This window comes from Euprymna scolopes, chromosome 22, assembly GCF_053919585.1.
Source record: "Euprymna scolopes isolate OS-2025 chromosome 22, ASM5391958v1, whole genome shotgun sequence".
NCBI lineage: Eukaryota > Metazoa > Mollusca > Cephalopoda > Sepiida > Sepiolidae > Euprymna > Euprymna scolopes.
The window spans coordinates 48,456,958-48,474,696 of NC_136503.1; the positions used below are offsets into that span (position 1 = coordinate 48,456,958).

The 17,739-nt window shown below is 31.5% G+C and overlaps 2 protein-coding genes across 2 annotated transcripts in view; one reads left to right on the forward strand and one right to left on the reverse strand.

Annotated features, from left to right (window-relative positions):
* The window catches only part of LOC145243432 (tRNA-splicing endonuclease subunit Sen34-like), a 66,840-nt gene extending 56,238 nt beyond the window's left edge, over nucleotides 1-10,602 (reverse strand). Inside the window, exon 1 of the mRNA XM_080106320.1 lies at nucleotides 10,341-10,602. The gene's annotated coding sequence lies outside the window, so the exon portion shown is untranslated. The remainder of the gene's footprint in view (nucleotides 1-10,340) is intronic.
* The window catches only part of LOC145243428 (zygotic DNA replication licensing factor mcm3-like), a 46,504-nt gene continuing 33,795 nt past the window's right edge, over nucleotides 5,031-17,739 (forward strand). Inside the window, exons 1-4 of the mRNA XM_080106313.1 lie at nucleotides 5,031-5,222; nucleotides 12,792-12,904; nucleotides 13,875-13,997; nucleotides 16,799-16,884. Of these exons, the coding sequence (XP_079962439.1) occupies nucleotides 5,154-5,222; nucleotides 12,792-12,904; nucleotides 13,875-13,997; nucleotides 16,799-16,884 (391 nt within the window). The 5' untranslated portion in view covers nucleotides 5,031-5,153. The remainder of the gene's footprint in view (nucleotides 5,223-12,791; nucleotides 12,905-13,874; nucleotides 13,998-16,798; nucleotides 16,885-17,739) is intronic.

Sequence of the window (17,739 nt, forward strand, 5' to 3'; positions counted from 1 at the left end):
CCTGAGAACACCTTCGTGTAGCTGACTACTAACTGATGTCAACTCTCATATCCTCTTCTTTGTCTACACGCTGGACTATCATTCTCATTTCCACTACAACATTCATTTCTCTTCCCACGTGCGAACAAACGATAGTGACCCGAACTTGAGATGAACACACATTTCCTTTTCTTGCTACAACACCAGTCGTGCAACGAACATTGGTCACATACGCGCGGACATGAACACATGTTATAACTAAAACGTTCAGTCTTTCAACAGCAAATAAACAACGATTATCTTATCCATCAATTGAGTCTTTGTTTCCTTCAATTCCATTCATTTCATTATTCTTTTGTAACGGGATTGGGGTATTTATATATCCTAGTCCTTTACATACCAAAGGCAAGATAAGTGACTCTTCTATCTAGCTGAATATTCTTTTAGTACTTTTACTTGATGTAAAATGCTTACTTGGTTCGAAAAACAAGTAATGTCAAGCCGTACACGAGTACAAGAAAAAATGGTCACAATGTATTTGCTGTGTGATCATTTTTCCTTGTGCTTGTGTGCCACTCAGCATTACTTGCTTTTCGCGCCAAATAAACATTTTACATTAAGTAAGACACTAAAAACTTATCCAGCTTGGTAGAAGAGTAACTTATCTTGCTTTTAGTTACATTTATTTGTTATGTATTTGTTTTTGACCACTTTTTCGAATCAACGTGGATTGTAAAACAAATCTTTAAATAAAAATCTTCTTAGCACATATTAAAAATTCTTGTAACATTTAAATAAAGAAAAGTGCTTAGTACATAATAAAAATCCTTATAATATATTAAATAAAAAATCTTCTAATTACATATTTAAAATCCTTGGAATTTATTAAATAAAAAGTCCTTATTACATATAAAAATTCTTGTAATATATTAAATAAAATAGGCATTATTATATATTAACAATCCTTGTACTATATTAAATAAAAATGTCCTTGTAATATCTTCTAAACGTATAAAACTCAATATCTGTGGATGTGATGTCTGTGTGTTCCCTAAAGCAAGGTTAGAAAATCTATATAAAATCTAAAAGTTTATTCTTATGTAAAATTTACTGGATAAGACAATGGAAGTGTTCCTGAATCTCTAAACACACTCCTTAAGCGGAGTATGAGAAAATAATCCCCATAAAACTACAAATATATCTTATTTTTGATGGAATTTAGATTATAAGTATAAAATTCTCTGAGGAAGACAATGGAAGTGGAGTCGAATCTTTACACTACTCTCCTTTTGTAACAAATATTTATGTGCTATCATCTCTAAGTGATTTATGGGATCAGAATCCCCTTAGAATTTCAAGTATGTAAATCCGATTTTAAAGAAAATTTGGACCATATGTATACGATGCAAATTCAGAGAGTTTTGCAACATTCCGGCTTCTTTCAACTATTTTAGGCGATGAAACGTGAAAGGTGGAGGGGGGGGGGGTCTGCAGTAAAACAAAGAAAGTAATACAGTGTTATGAAAGAGAGTGATTTTCATTCAATCTCGAGCAATGTCGAGTCTTCCTATATCCATTGACTACAAATGAACAAACAACAATGGCAGAGCTTCCTCCCTTTATTTTTGGTGAGGTCTGCAGACTTCAATTAAGATATTCATTCTCAGTCTTGCCAACCTTGATAAGGGGAGGTAACTCTCCAGTGTCTAAACCGGTGTTCTTTGCTCATATTCCCCTACACTAACAAACTGCTGGACCTCTTTCGATTTGAAGTTTACCAGTTCAAAATGAACACTTGGTCTTCTTGCTCTTGATAAACGTGCTATTGGAATAAAACAAGAGTAGTCTGTAAAATAAGAAAAGACAAGAGTCTCATTCTAACATTTAATAACAACTTTCTTGATTATAATTGTCTGTATATTTGAGATGAGGTGTTTTCATTTACTGAGATTGTCGGACTGACTTCCTCATCTTGGTTGTTATAGTCACAACGTTTCGGCCGTTTTTGTATCGAACTGGGGAACCGTTTGTTAGGAGTCTCGAACCCAACCCTTTATTATTATTACAGGGGTACCATGTTCGGACTCCAGCTAGGCTCTGGGACATATGGCCGAGTGGTCCTAGACGTTGTATCAAAGTTTACAGTTACCCAAAGGTGTTGAGTTCAATCGTGAACGAAGGCAATGAAAAGTAACATTCAAAACAGAGAATCAGCAACTATGTCCCAGAGCCTAGCTGGAGTCCGAACATGGTATCCCCGTAATAATGATAAAGGGTTGGGTTCGAGACTCCTAACAAACTGTTCTCCAGTTCGATACAAAACACCTGATGAAAGCCGGAGGGCAAAACGGCCGAAACGTTGTGACTATAACAATCAAAATGATTAAGTCAGTCTGACAATCTCAATAAATTTATTGATTATCTTCGTTAGTTTGACAACGTGTGTGACCCCGACAGACTGTGTGTGAAACTACCTTCTACATACTGAGGTTCACATTTATCTCTACTGTCGAGGCCGTCTTAATCAGTTATTTGATTAATTCATCTCTGGTTGTTGCTCTCAATCTGGTCCAAACCATGATCTGTCTTCAGAGGCATTCAAACTTCCATCCACCGCAAACGTCAACTAGCTGTCAACTACTCTTCTAGACGTTACCATATGAAGTCCCCTTACCCTGGCTACTCAGAAGCTGCCCTTACCTCTCTAAGCATCTCACTGATACCCCCAAATGTCGTTGGTCCTCTTTGTTATCTGTTCTGTAGGTTTCTATTGTCATTGTCAAATCTAAAAGGCTCGGTCTAAAAATACTTACAGATTCATTGTTTGCTATTTCCATATCTTTGTGTATTGTAAGACACTTCCTATCTGTCTATTGTCTCCTCTTTCAGCACTTAGTGACTCAGATCTTTATAGTATCACATTAGTATGACTTGTACAAAAAAAGGGTTAGTTGTGGAAAGAGTTAATATATATGGACGTCGATGAAAAATTAAACAGATCTGTTAAAATATAGAGTTCATGGATGCGTTGAAGTTAATAGTAGAAGTGTGCATCCATGCATGGATGAGGATAAATGATTAGAGAGTCCTGTGGAAGAAGGAGAGTTCATGTGTATACCGCATTGAAGTCCACGTGCAGAGATAGCAATGTTGGCTTGTCTGTCTTTTCATTGACCCAGGGCCAAAGGCATGGGCAAAGTTATGCCCCAACAGAGAAGTTTGTTGTCAGGCGAGAGCAGGGAAGAAAGAGAGGGATTTGTCGTGGGTTTAACCTTTTATAAACTCAGTCACATGGTCAATTCGCCTGAGTGATGGTCTTTTATTGGACAAGTCTGAAAGGAAGTTGACTGCTACAACCAATCGGCAATTATGTTATAAATCAAACATATTCAAAATCATAAGCCATGAGTATATACTCCTCTTGCCGCAACAAGTCTATTTGGTTGTTGACTGCACCAGTGCACCACTCTGATTTGATTCATGAGCACTGTGTTTTTTTGAGTTGCAGGCTCAATTAATTCTTGCTGAGGACACTTCTACTATTGCTTTTCTGTGCATACAAGTTTAGATTAATACTTGCGGGCAATTTCTTTTGGCATGAAATATTCAATTCTTTTCAGTATGGATTTGTATGATAACTGTGTTGAGGCAATTTTCCGATAGTTTATGTAAATAGCAAGAAAATGTTGACGCATTTATCCAATCAGAAGGCGAAAAAAGCAGACAAGTCCTCTTGTAAACTGATTAAATTGTAAATAGTGTGTGTGTGTGTGTGTGTGTGTGTGTGTGTAAAAACAAACAAATAGTCAACAAATAACTGTTACCAAAGGCAATAAAAGTGGGTTAAGAGTTGTTTAGGTTTGGGGTAAAAGAAAAAAAAAACAGTTCGGTTTTGTCTAGTTCAAAAGCTAGACTAGTATGTAGTAAATAATAATTTAACTTTCTTATGAAAATATTTTTTTAAAAGGACGTTTTTTAGTAAAAACAAAAAATTATAAAAATAAATCTCTGGTTTGGTATTTTCCTGTTGTTTATTTATTTATTTTTCCTGTCAGAGAGTAAAGTCAGTTTTTTGCAAATCCTGCTCCTTCAAGAGCATTAAAAAAAAAATAAAATAAATAATAATAATAATAATAATAATAATAATAATGATGATGATGATGCGGACGTTGGGAATCTGAGCCTTACCTTATAAATTCCATAGTTTTCACTTTTTTAAAAACTTTTTTCTTGTTAATATCATCCAATAGAGATTTATGTATCAAATAATTAAAAAAAAATACTTTTTAAAATCATTTTTTATGACTTTTCAAGGCGTGTTCAGTTTTCTATTATAACGTTATTGTAAATTAAACACGAACAGATTCCCAACGTCCGCCAATAGTAGTAGTAGTAATAATAATAATAATAATAATAATAATAATAAATAAAATTTAAAAAAAAATTTTTTTAAATAAATTTAAAAAAATTTCCCCAATCGAGAAAAACCTTCCCACGAACTTTTAGCATTGTGAATGAGCTAATGTCTGTTGATTTTAGGGGCCGAGGATAAAAATCCCTTTCGTGAGAAGATACTTTGCCTACGTTGGGATAAAGTTTTCATTTCTATAACTTTCTATTTATAAATAAATGTCCCACACGAACAGAAAGAGACCACACGATATTTGTTTCTAAAATAAAAATTAATAACACTATTGAATTATTTTCAAAATTTTACTCGAGAAAATTTGTGTTTAATCTAAGTGTAGAAGGGTTTGTTCCCAAGAAGAGAAACAAACACTAAACAGACACACAATGACGCAACACATAATGATACAATTAAAAACAAAGCCCGTACAAAGACTAATATTAATGACTTTCTCATAAGTACTTCATGTAACACAAGGTGGATTGGTACGATTTTTTAATGTTGGGAAATCAAGTCCTCAGGTGGGACAAAAAAATAGAGCATTTTTTTTTTTTTACATTCCGTTTAAATAACATTTCAGTTTTTTCCATACACCGATCAAATAATTGCAATTGTGTGGAAGGAGAAGGAGGCGTGACGTAGTTGTCACGTGTAAAAAATCTGGCGGGAAATCCTTAGCGAGAACCATTCTTCCATCCACATTATCTGTTTTCTTTTAACGTTTAAAAGAAAAACCTCTTTTTTTCATTATCCTTAATTCTAAAGAATGGCTACAGATGTCGATCAGAGAATTCGCGATCTGCAACGAGAATATCTTGACTTTTTGGATGATGACGTAAGTTCTAAAACTTTTTTTTCTATTCTCGAGTTAGAAATATTCCCTGCAATATTTCGCGGGTTTTTTGTGTCTATCCTATCGTCATTGTTATGACTTGTACATATTTATTAGCGTTTTCAGAACTAACTTGGTTGTCTTTGAATCTTATTTGTATTTTTTTCTTTGTATAATTCATTTAAAAGGAGCGATCTTGTAATGGACTTTTTTAAAAGTTTATAAATAATAAAGAAATAACGCGTGTGTTCTCTAGTAGAAAAGTTGGGTTAACCCGAAAAGTTTATATACCTTTAATCCACACGAGTGACTTAGCACTGATTAATAAATTATTAAATTTTTAAAGTTCTTAATTTATTACGATAAGAATTGTTAATTTTTAAACTCTTGAAAAATCAAATATTGGTGTAGCCCCCCCCAAAAAAAGTTTTTTTTATCATGTAAAATTAGTGAATTCCACTCTTATATTATACTTATGCTGAATACGTGATTTTATGGGTTTGCATTACTGTACACATAGATTCGAAAAAGTTGTCAAAAAACAAATATATAACAAATAAATGTTATCAAAGGCAAGATAAGTTATTTTTCTACCTAACTGGATATAGTTTTCGGGTTTTTATTCAATGTAACATGTTTATTCAGCTCGAAAAGCATACAGTGTTTACCGATGTATTGGAAAATTCAAAATGGCGCCCGACACTCTCTTTAACACGGTAAGTTCAGGAAAAGATGTTATAAATAATAAACTATACAATATACTGCTAGAAACTCGCTCAATATATGTTACCGTGACATATTTTGAAATATTCGGTGTTTTTTTTAATAGTATTTTGTCTAGTTTATTATTTATAACACCTTTTCCCAAACTTACCGTGTTAAAGAGAAAGTCGGGCGCCATTTTGAATCTTCCAATACATCGGTAAACACTGTATGTTTTTCGAGCTGAATAAACATGTTACATTGAATAAAAACACGAAAAATATATCCAGTTTGGTAGAAAAGTAACTTATCTTGCCTTTGATAACATTTATTTGTTCTATATTTGTTTTTTTACAACTTTTTCGAATTATGTGTACAGTAATACAAACCCCGATTTTTGTATTCAGCATAGTCGAAAACCCATAAACGTCGTCGGTACTGGTCGCGATTTGAGTTCCCTGCCGAACACCATAAAAAAAAACTGACTTCTCCCTACACATAAGGACATGTTTTAGTTGCCATAGTAACTAAACGACGATGAATTTTTATCGACTTTTTTAAATAAGTGCAGTAAGTGCACTAGCACCCATTTTTTTATCAATAAATGTTTAGTAATTTTTAAAAAGTCGATAAAATTATAATAAATGTCTAGTAATTTCATTTATTACAATATTCATAAACAGTATCGACTTTTTTTTAAATAGCATTTTCTTTTTAAATGACGACGTTTTACTGTTTGTCTCACTTTTATCGACTTTTTTTTATAATTTTATCGACTTTTTAAAAATTACTAAACATTTATTAATAAAAAAAAAGAAATGGGTGCTAGTGCACTTTATATATATATATATATATATATATATAGAAAATGCTATTAAAAAAAGTCGATAAAATTATTACTAATAGATGTGTAGTAATTTCATTTATTTCAATATTCATAAACAGTAAAACTTATAAAAAAAAAGTCGATAAAAATTCATGATCGTTTAGTTACTATGGCAACTAAAACATGTCCTTTGCTCATGCGTAGGGAGAAGTCAGTGTTTTTTTTTATGGTGTTCGGCAGGGAACTCAAATCGCGACCAGTACCAAGTCGTCATTTAAAAGAAAATTGTGGAGGTAGACCTAATCTAAAAATTACCTTTTTTTTTTTTTTTTTTTTTTCCTTTTTTTTTTAATTGTTAGGTGATTGTAAAGGAAACTATCTTCCACTCCGCATGTTAAAAATGTGTTTCTTAATGTTATTTCAGCACATTCCGTAACTGCCAAAGCATGCGGTAAATTTATACAAATACCGTGACAGCGAATTAGTAGAAAAAAATGTACCCTAACCCTAACCCAGTTTTCAGATTCGTGTTCAGCAGCACACCGAAACGTAACAGAATACTACGTAAAAGATTTTACTAATTCGCTGTCACGGTGTTTGTATAATAATACCAATCCATTGAGTGCGTACGGTGGTTATATAAGAAAATAAAGCTGTGTACGCATTGTTTCTTTTCTGTGTCTTATGTTATACAATTAGGGGTCATTTCGAGTTAAACGTTTATTTACTGCACCCATCTGAAGTAGAGAAAATCATGATTTTAAATGTGTAATGTCTCGTCTAAATAACTAACGATGAATATCTACAGACGAAGACGGGTGATCAAAAGTCAGATCGAGCGTACCGGAAAACGAAATCAAATTTCCAACTTCTAAACAAAAATGAGTACCTTTTTTTCTTGAATAATAATAAAAAATAAATAAACAAAACTTGATCGACGAGAACACGACACGACTGTTTTTGCTTTAATAATTATTTTTTTATTCAAACGTAACAAATAAAAATTTCAATTTGGCTTGAACTTTGCGGTTTTCGGATTATTTTTTATTGTTTTTTAGCCGGATTTAACTAACAAACAACAAAAACAATTTTGGTGCTTATGCACTTATGTTACCGTTATTTTTTATGGTTTAAAGTGCCTTCTCAAATGTTTGAAGTGTTTCTAATGTTTTTACCTATAACTATAATCTCTCCCCCCCCCCAAAAAAAAATAAACCCGGCCAAAAAAATATCCACCGAGAAAATAAAACATGGAATAATCCGAAAAGCACAAAGTTCAAGCAAAAGAAAAAACAAAAACAAAAAGGCCAGTTGTCAATTAGGTCTGATTTCGTTTCCGGTACGCTCGATCTGACTTTTTGATCACCCGTCTGATCGGCCATATTAGATATTCATCGTTAGTTATTTAGACGAGACATACACATTTAAATCATGATTTTCTCTACTTCAGATGGGTGCAGTAAATAAACTTTTAACTCGAAATGACCCCTAATGTGCTAATGTATAACATAAGACACAGAAAAGAAACATTTATAATGCGTACACAGCTTTAGGTACTGGTCGCGATTAGAGTTCCCTGCCGAACACCCTAAAAAAACAGACTTCTCCCTTAGTTGCCATAGTAACTAAACGATCATGAATTTTTATCGACTTTGTTTTTCTGTTTATGAATATTGAAATAAGACATTGCTACCCATTTATTAATAATATTTCACTTTTAATCACTTTTATCGACTTTTTTTTTTACTGTTTATGTGTCAATTTTATCGACTTTTTCTTTTCTTTTTTAAATAGCATTTTCTTTTTAAATGACGACGTTTTTACTGTTTATGAATATTAAAAGAAAAATAATTATTGAACATTTATTAATAAAAAAAATGGGTGCTAGTGCACTTATGATCCGCGCTATATTTTAAATCGTATTTCTAAGCTTAATTAAAATTTAATGTTTTTTTATTTGATTGTAAGGTTAAAACGATAAAAGTGACACTAAAACAGTAAAAAAAAAAGTCGATAAAAGTCATTAAAAGTGAGATATTATTAATAAATGTGTAGTAATGTCTTTTATTTCAATATTCATAAACAGTAAAACAAAGTCGATAAAAATTCATGATCGTTTAGTTACTATGGCAACTAAGGGAGAAGTCAGTTTTTTTTTTTTTTTTTTTTTTTTTTTTTTTTTTTTAGTACCCGGCTTTATTTTCTCATATAACCACCGTACGTATTTTACCAAATATAGTTCTTTAAAAAACAAGTCAAGAAACAGTGCTTGTTGAGGCGACAGATTTTTTTAATGCCATTTTGAACGAAAACAATATTACTGATGTTGAAAATGGTAATATATATAAAAAAAAAATTGAAAAAATTCATCGAGTAAGTTATCTGTAGTTAAATGTAATTTTTTGGAAAATTGTATTTGTAAATGCTTGAGAATAGATGGTGAAAATTTCACGCACAGGGGATATAACTCAGAATGCATATTTTATGTTACGTAATGGCGGACAACTTGGGTAGCAATAGCATATACGAAGTTTTGGTGCTTCTACACTTTATCGCCGAAACTAGAGACGCCATTTTATTTCGAGCACCTGTCGATTAGAATCAAAGGGAGAAATCAGTATTTTTAACTATGACTGAAGTTAAAAATAAATAATTAAAAAAATGGTACTAGTGCACTTATCTGTGCTGAATGTTATTTAAAAAGCCATTCTCAACATGGGGAGGAGGTGTTTTGTACCTATTCTATACTTTAACCTTACAATTGAATAAAAAAAAAAAAAACATATCATAAAACTTTAATTAAACTTGGAAATACGATTTAAAAAATAGCGCGGATCAGTAAGTGCACTAGCAGTAAAAAATTAAACTAGATAAACTTCTAGAAAGAACTATGAAAAACAGTATATAAAGTTTTTCATTTAATTTTAGGTGAATTTATCCTTTTCGGAAGCAATCGTTCGTTCTCCAGTTTAATTTTTTTGTTATTTATTTCATGCTTCGCCCATAGTTTAAAATACTGATATCTCCCTTAGATTTTAGCGGCAGGTGCGCGAAATAAAATGGCGTCTCCAGTTTCGGCGATAAAGTGTAGAAGTACCGAAGTTTTATAAAACATAAGTTATTCTACTCAATGAATTTTCGTGATATATATATATATATATATATATATATATATATATATATATATATATATATATATATATATATATATAAAACTATTTTCGACATGAGTAATGTTTTTGCTTGAAATGCCATATTTAGAAAAAAATGAATCTGTCGCCTTTCTCTCCCAACAAATACTAAACAGACTAACCTAGCTAAGGAAGATGCCGTAACCAGGGGCCGAGAGAGAAAAAAAGAAAAAAAAAAGCATCGTAACCTGAAAAATCCTTATCTTAGGGTCAACGTATCCCGGGGTTCTACTGTATATAAGAAATAAGTATTATCAAAATAAGTTATTCTTCTAACTGTATCGGCTTTCTTAAAGCAAAGTTTGACAGTTGCTGACACCCCTATAATAAAAAAAGGTAGTTGTTTAATCAAGACATTAAAAAATGAAAATATTGAAAAACAAAAAATTGTATAGTACATACCCGTTATGGAATTAAGTTCTTATAAAAAAAAAAACATTTCACTAAATTTGATCAAGTTTTTTTTTTTTTTTTTTTTTTTTTTTTTTTTTTTTTTTAGGAAAATCAAATTTCGCGGCTATCTTGCCTGTTTCACGTCCGAGGACGGGGATGCCTTTAAACGAAAAAGGGTTTTTAAGGCAGAGACTCTGTAAAATAAGTGTGAGGTGGAGGGACGGACCCCTAAAATATTTATCTTGGTATTTTTTCTGTCCATGTTTCAGTTAAATTTTGACAAACTTTAAGCGATAATGGAGTTATCTCCCTTGTCACCCTTCCCTTCTCATCGGCGAAATAGGCATGGCTTAGATATGATCGATTTCATTAAAATTTGATTTTCCTCTGTTTAAAAAAAAAAAAAAAAAGAAAAAGACTTTATTAAATTAAGTGCCTTTTTTATGAGAATTTTATTCCATAACGGATGCGTACAATATATATATATATATATATAATGAGGAGCAGTTTTGCATTTAAAATGAGATTGAAGTTTTTTTTGGATTTCAAAAGTGGTGGGGTTGTATTTAATTTTTGTTTCTGAATTTTTGTGATGAGGATTGAAAATTTGTATTATTGGGACTACTGATCTCATCTTGAATTTTATTTATTAATTTTTCTTTCACAACATTTCAGTCAATTCGGATATTGTTCATTGAATTGAAATCTTTCTATTGAACTCTGGAATCGACAGAATTTCAAACAGAACTTTTTATTTAATCCACAGGAGTAGGATGCTATTGCTCTGTCTGTTATCTACTTAATTATGGCTGACAGAATGGGAATCCGCTACCCTTATGGATTAAATAAAGGTTTTGTTTGCAATTTAGTGCAGATTCCAGAGTTTGACAAGAAACAAGTTTGAAGAATCTCTGCGATTACTTACATAAGCAGAAACATTGTGAAAATAGCACTCGAGATAAACGGTAGTTCAGATAATACAAATTATTTTTTGTTGTTGAATTGAAGGAAGATCGATTTTTAGAATTACTGCCACTGTGACGGTGGAATTTTTTTTTTTTTTTTTTTTTAGACTCTTCCTTTAGTGAAGGTGAATGCTTGCATCTCCAAACAGTGTTCACACTTTTGAATCAATAAAATAATAGTGTGCATAATACAATTATAAAGAATGAAAGCTAGCATGTTATTAATCATAAATCCTAAACATAGAAACATGATTAAAATAGCTTGTGCAATGGAACATCAAGGATCTCAAAGTTTACCAATCCAAGACAGATTCTCTGAAGAATCAATAAAGCTATAGACGTTACGTCAATAATTATTAACAATGTTCCATGTACATCTCTGCCTGACTGGTGCAAGCTGCAAGCATATCGGTGAGCAGTTTAGGGCATTGGCGTCAACCATCAGAAAAGACGTCTGAGCTCTTAATTCACAGATGCTTGGTTTTCCGTGTTTGTATCACGATTTGTTAGTGATCTCGTTCTATTTTGCTTGGACCACCATGGTTTTGGGGCGAGTTATAAGCCAGGGAAGTGTAACATAAGTGCATATGCATGCGTAGGAAATTAGCATCAGCAGCAAAGGATGGCTGGCTTGCAAAGAGAATAGCAGCAGTAACTGAAAAAAGCAAATATGTAAATTAGGTAGTGTGCGCAAAAGGGAAAAGGTCGGCGTATGGTCAGAGAAGAAAAGTGTACACTGTGCGAGATAGACGATGGCTAGAGTCTGAAGTGGTGGCAAGACTGGAGAGTAACGTTAATAAATGCTTATGTGAAAAAAGAAAGAATGCCGACTCCAGATTGAAACTGTCTGTTGCTTATATTCAGTAATGTTTCTAAAATTCAGGTATGTGAGTTCTCTGCTTGTTGGCAGTCAGTCAATACCCGACCCCCAAAGAAAAAGATTTCTACTTAAATCACTAAAATCTCCATGGATTTAGGGTTGACGTTTACTGAAACCTTACCTCCTTATTTTTTTTGTCACTACTTGATTGGATTTTATTTCTTTCACTTTGTTCCTCTCTTTGTCTTATCTTGCCTTTTTACCTTTAAAATCTGAAAGTGTTGATTTTACTGTTAAATTCTGTCTATTCAATGGCAGTGGGGAACTAAATGACTTTGATTTCATCAAAACTTTGACTCTTTCCTATATGAGTATAAAATTATTTAAAATGGTTATAATGATTATCATAAGCCCATTTATCTAACCCCCCCCCCTCTTCTCTTCACCCTCTACAGATGGGAGAGGGGGGGATGTTTTGCCATGGGTCTACTCACATTCTTGAAGAATGGAGGAAACTTTGGGGAAAAAAATAAAATTCAAATATCAATTGCTGAATAATTTGATTAATTTTTGTTTTGTAATAATTTTCTCAGGTTGAATAAAAATTTTTGTATTAATCTACAAAGAAAATTCTTCATTTTTCTGAAATTTTAAAATTTATTTTCTCCAATCTAGGATGACCAGGGTTTTTATCAACAAAAAGTGCGGGACATGATAAACAACAATGAAATTCGCCTCATTGTTAATATCAATGACATCCGCAGAAAAATCACGCAAAGAGCTAAAGGGTTGGTTTTATTTTTGATTTTTTATTCTTTTTCAGAATTCCTATATTTGTTATGTTATTCTTAAGACTAGACAGATCGCTAGTCATGTCTTGTTTAGATCTGTATAATTATGTGTGCCTTCACAATCAGACATAAACAAAAAAGTCTCTTGTAGTTTTAATGACAAGTAACGAGTATGATTAGAACAATATTTATTCTCCAGTGACAATACTGACAGCAAGGAGTCATCACAAGGCGGTTGTGTGTGTGTGTGCAGAATGACAGAGATAGAATGTGGCTGCTCTCTTACCGCAATCTCTTCTTCTCTGCGGTTGTCTGGTTGTTTGTTTTTATTATTACTATTGGGACGGATGATGTCAGAACATTCCTTTATGCTTTTTTTTTTTTTTTTTGTCTGAAATGTCTGTCAGTCCCAGCTGATGCCAAATCCCCCATTTTGAACTTCTTTGAACCCCTTGCTGGCACGCCTTGATCTAGGATCGTTGCCCTGATCGACATTCCCGAGTCTGGCTTCTATTGACATCAGCTCTACAAGCCCATATAGCCAGTTGTCCTCTCCAGAATTACCTCTGCCATTAACTTAAATCTAGGGGGAAGAAAAAAACATTTTAATGATGTAAAAAATTGTACATTTATAAAAAATAAATTAAAAAAAAAAAAAAAAAAAAAATTTTAAGTTTAAGCAATATAACTCCAAAAATAAGCACTACTGCAAGTTGAATTTGAAGGTAATTTCTCTATATTCTACTCCTTTTTCACTCGAAAATCTGTTTTGTGACATCTATGTAATTATTCGATTAACTCTTTAAATAATTTCTATGTGCAATTAGAAAATTTTTTTCCTGTGGGGGGGGGGGGATTCTAAAAAATTAAAACTAATTGTTCCAAATTTGTTTCTTTTAATTTTCTGACTGCATGAAAATTAGAATGTCTATTTTACTTGTTTCTTTATTTATTAAACCCTTTTCAGGTTATTGGAAGAATCGTTTGAAGAAGTGATCGCTCTCCAGAGAGCTCTTCGGGAATTAGTGGCATCGGCTGATCCACTTTATAGCAAACAGCATGAAGATTTTTTTGTTGGATTTGAAGGCAGGTCAGTTTCAGTCTAGATTTCTTTTTTCTTTAGTGTGTGTGCGTTAACTTTCTTTAAAAAAAAAAAAAAAAATGGAAAATATAAGATTTCTAAAACTATTTGACTTGATCGAATGTTTTTATATATGAATGAGAAGTGCAGAAAACAAAATGACAAACACTGATTGTAAATCAAAGTTGTCTTTATGACTTTTGCAATGACCTGAGGATGAAATTGAACCAATGTAGAAAAATCTCTACAATTAAAGCAACTACTATAGAAAGAAAGCTGCAGTATATAAAATTAGCAAAACTCTGTAGCTCTTTAAATCCTTGTGAACTATTCAATTAGAAGTTTTAGTGTGTCTATATGATTTCATGTATATACATATAAATTATAAAATATAATGTTTATAGATTTTAAGTATTAACTTCAATATGAGTAGAGCTTAGTATGAAAATATATTTTTTCACACTACTAAGTCCCACTCATTGATCAGTGAAATAAATATAGAAAAAATCTACGCACAATATATCACATAATATGCATGTAAATGAAATCATCTCTTATATAATATTTTGACTGCAGAAATTCCTCTCTGGACCAAAGTATCATAGGTTTGCAATAACATGCAACATACTAATTCATTACATCTAGGCTATTTGCCATTATCTTATGTAATTTTCGAACACAATTTTAGACACATTAAGTTGTTATAATAAAATGCTTTCATTGCACCCATCGTAACTGGTTATTAGCTACATAGACATAACATAATCTTTCCATTATCCGATTCAAATATAATTTCTCCCTTCTCAAATACGACCCATCTATTGGCTGAGACCAGCCAATTCTGTTATTCCAGAATCCACGGACCTGGATATGACCTTAAACTATATCCAGTGGTGAGGCCCCAGCTTGCGGGCTTTGGGGAGTGTGGAACCACCCTTTAATTACCATTGCTCCCAGGTCCACTCTGATCCAGAGTGATAGTACCTGTTAGGGTCCCAACTATGGGTTAAATAGAAACCGACTTGAAAACAACAAATATATTCTATTAAAAAAAAATTTCTTCAAAATCTTTGGATTCGGCGTTAAATAACCCGAAAAGGGTTGATATGCCGTAAAACAACCAACCAATCCAGAATCCACTTCTTAATACATAAATGATCGCTCCAGAAATTTTCCCATATGATGGCGCTCTCTACATAAGGCAATAAATACGAAATATAAACATTAACCGCTCATAAACAGAAGCATAAATACTGTTAACCTTACACTTATTTATGCTCAGTCCCCCCCCCCTCCCGCCGGCATTACACCTTACGATTTTTTTCCCTTTATTTACTCTTAGTGTGGATGATTTTCATTATATATTTTTCAAAGATTACCTAGACTTCAACCATGTTACTTAGCGTGTCAACCGCTTTCAATCCTTACACAATTTTTTTTTTTTTTTTTTTTTTTTTTTCTCCCGTTTGTTGACAAACAAATTATAAAAACTTGGTTATCTTTCAGATGCAAGGTTCCTTGTTTACTTGCGATTGTAACGATGTAAGATTCCGTTGTACGGAAGACCAAATCGGCCATAATTTAAATATTTAAATTTATTTACTGAATTTAAATATTTAAATTGATATACTGTTTAAATGATAATATACGTCTACGATGTTTTTATTGGCACTTTTCTTCGTATTTTTTAATAACATTTTTTTTGCACCATTTACAAGTTTTTTTTTAATACTGTAATAGTAAAATTATTTTAGTAAAATTCTATATTGTATACGTTTTTTTATGAAGTTTAAGTAAAAAAAGTTCACTTTTTTTATTATTAAAAATACATTTCATGAAAACACTCATTATAAAATGTTCACGTTGTTTAATTAAAAGTTCTTAATTATAATCTAATAGTTTTATAATTTTGTTATTTTGTTACAAATTTCTAATAAAGATTATTTTAATTTTAACGGTAATTTGGTTTTCATTATAAACTCCGTCATGTTAAAGGCTTGAAAATCACTTTAAATCAATTTTAATATTAAAAAAAAAAGAGAAATCAACAGGAAAAAAATCTCGTGTGAAAACATTACGAGATACTTTTTCCGTATAATTAATAAATGTATCTTTATTTTACTATTACAGTATTAAAAAAATTATTTGTAAAAAGAACTTGTAAATGGTGCAAAAAAATGTTATTAAAAATACGAAGAAAAGCGGCAATAAAAACATCAGACATTTTGGCCGATTTGGTCTTCCGTACAACGGAATCTTACATCGTTAAAACCACAAGTAAACAATGAATCTTGCATCTGAAAGATAACCAAAAACTTTATTTTTATATAGAACACATTAGACCCAAAGGCTGAAATAAAACCAGAAAAATGACATTATTATTTTTTTTTAATCATTTTTAATGAGACTAAAGTTATGACATGCGAGGCCGTCATATTGCTTTTAAAAATTTGCCTTTCTGACGTTTGACGGATTGGTCTTTTTAAGGCCAAATTTTGCTTTTTTTACGCTCTTAATTAAAACCTGGTTCCATGAAAGAACATAAAAATAGCCAATCTGTCAAACCTTTGAAAGGCCAAATTTTAAAACCAATATGGCAGTCCCAAATGTTGTACATAAATAAGAATTCCGTATTAAAGTATAATATTTGTGTATTTTACGACTGGGCTACACTGCGCAGCCTGCTAGTATCACTTAAAAGTATATATATATATATGTATACATTGTATAACTTTTTTATGGCTTGTTGTATTGTGGAAGTGTGACAATTATTTTTACGTAAATGTTTTTGTATATTTACTTTTTGGTAGTTTTGGTGATAAACATGTGACACCTCGAAGTTTGAAGACACAATATCTTGGAAACATGGTGTGTGTTGAAGGAATTGTGACAAAATGTAAGTAGAACTATACTGCTTGTCCTAACTTCCTCCATATAAAATAATTAAAAAAAAAATATGGTGTTCATACCCATGCGGCAAAGAAAATATATTCCAAAAATCATGTAAAATGATCAAGGAGTTTTTATTTTTAACCTAGCACTGATTTCAAGTTTAAAAAAAAAAAAATGACTTCGGTGCCATCAGCTAGAAGCGAAACCAAAACATTTAGCGCTCCAGCCATGTTTGCTACCGTTTGAGCTAACAGGACGGATAGGTAAGAAAGTTATAAAATTAAACCACTTTTAGCTATTAGTTTTACACATGCACAAACTAATAGAAATAATCGTAAGCTGAAAATAACATTTTGCATTTCAACTTGCTTACATTTTTGTATACATTATACATCCATTCAAGCAAAAATTTTACTTATAAACCATTCTTAGTGTATGATTACTATTTCCTGTTATTTTCGGTGTTATGTGGCCAGTAGTTTAGGAGTGTGTAAATATTTTAACTGATATGCATACATTTACTGTTTTATTTATTTTATATTTACTGTTGCGCAAACGCTATCTTCAAAACAAGGGAGATAATTCAAATGAGATTTTTTTTTTTTTTTTTTTTTTTTTTTTTTTGTTGCAATGCCTACAAATTCTCATTAATCAGATTATTTTTAAAACTAAAAATATTTGATCAGTTTGATTTTATATATATATATAGATATATATCTATATATATAATTTTTTTTCCATCACATGTAAGTACATTATACAGATTTTTCTTTACGTTTTGCTTAATATAAGAGAATTCTGGGCAAGCACCCTATTCGTTGTTTATGATTTTACAAAATTATTTTTATGATTAGATTAC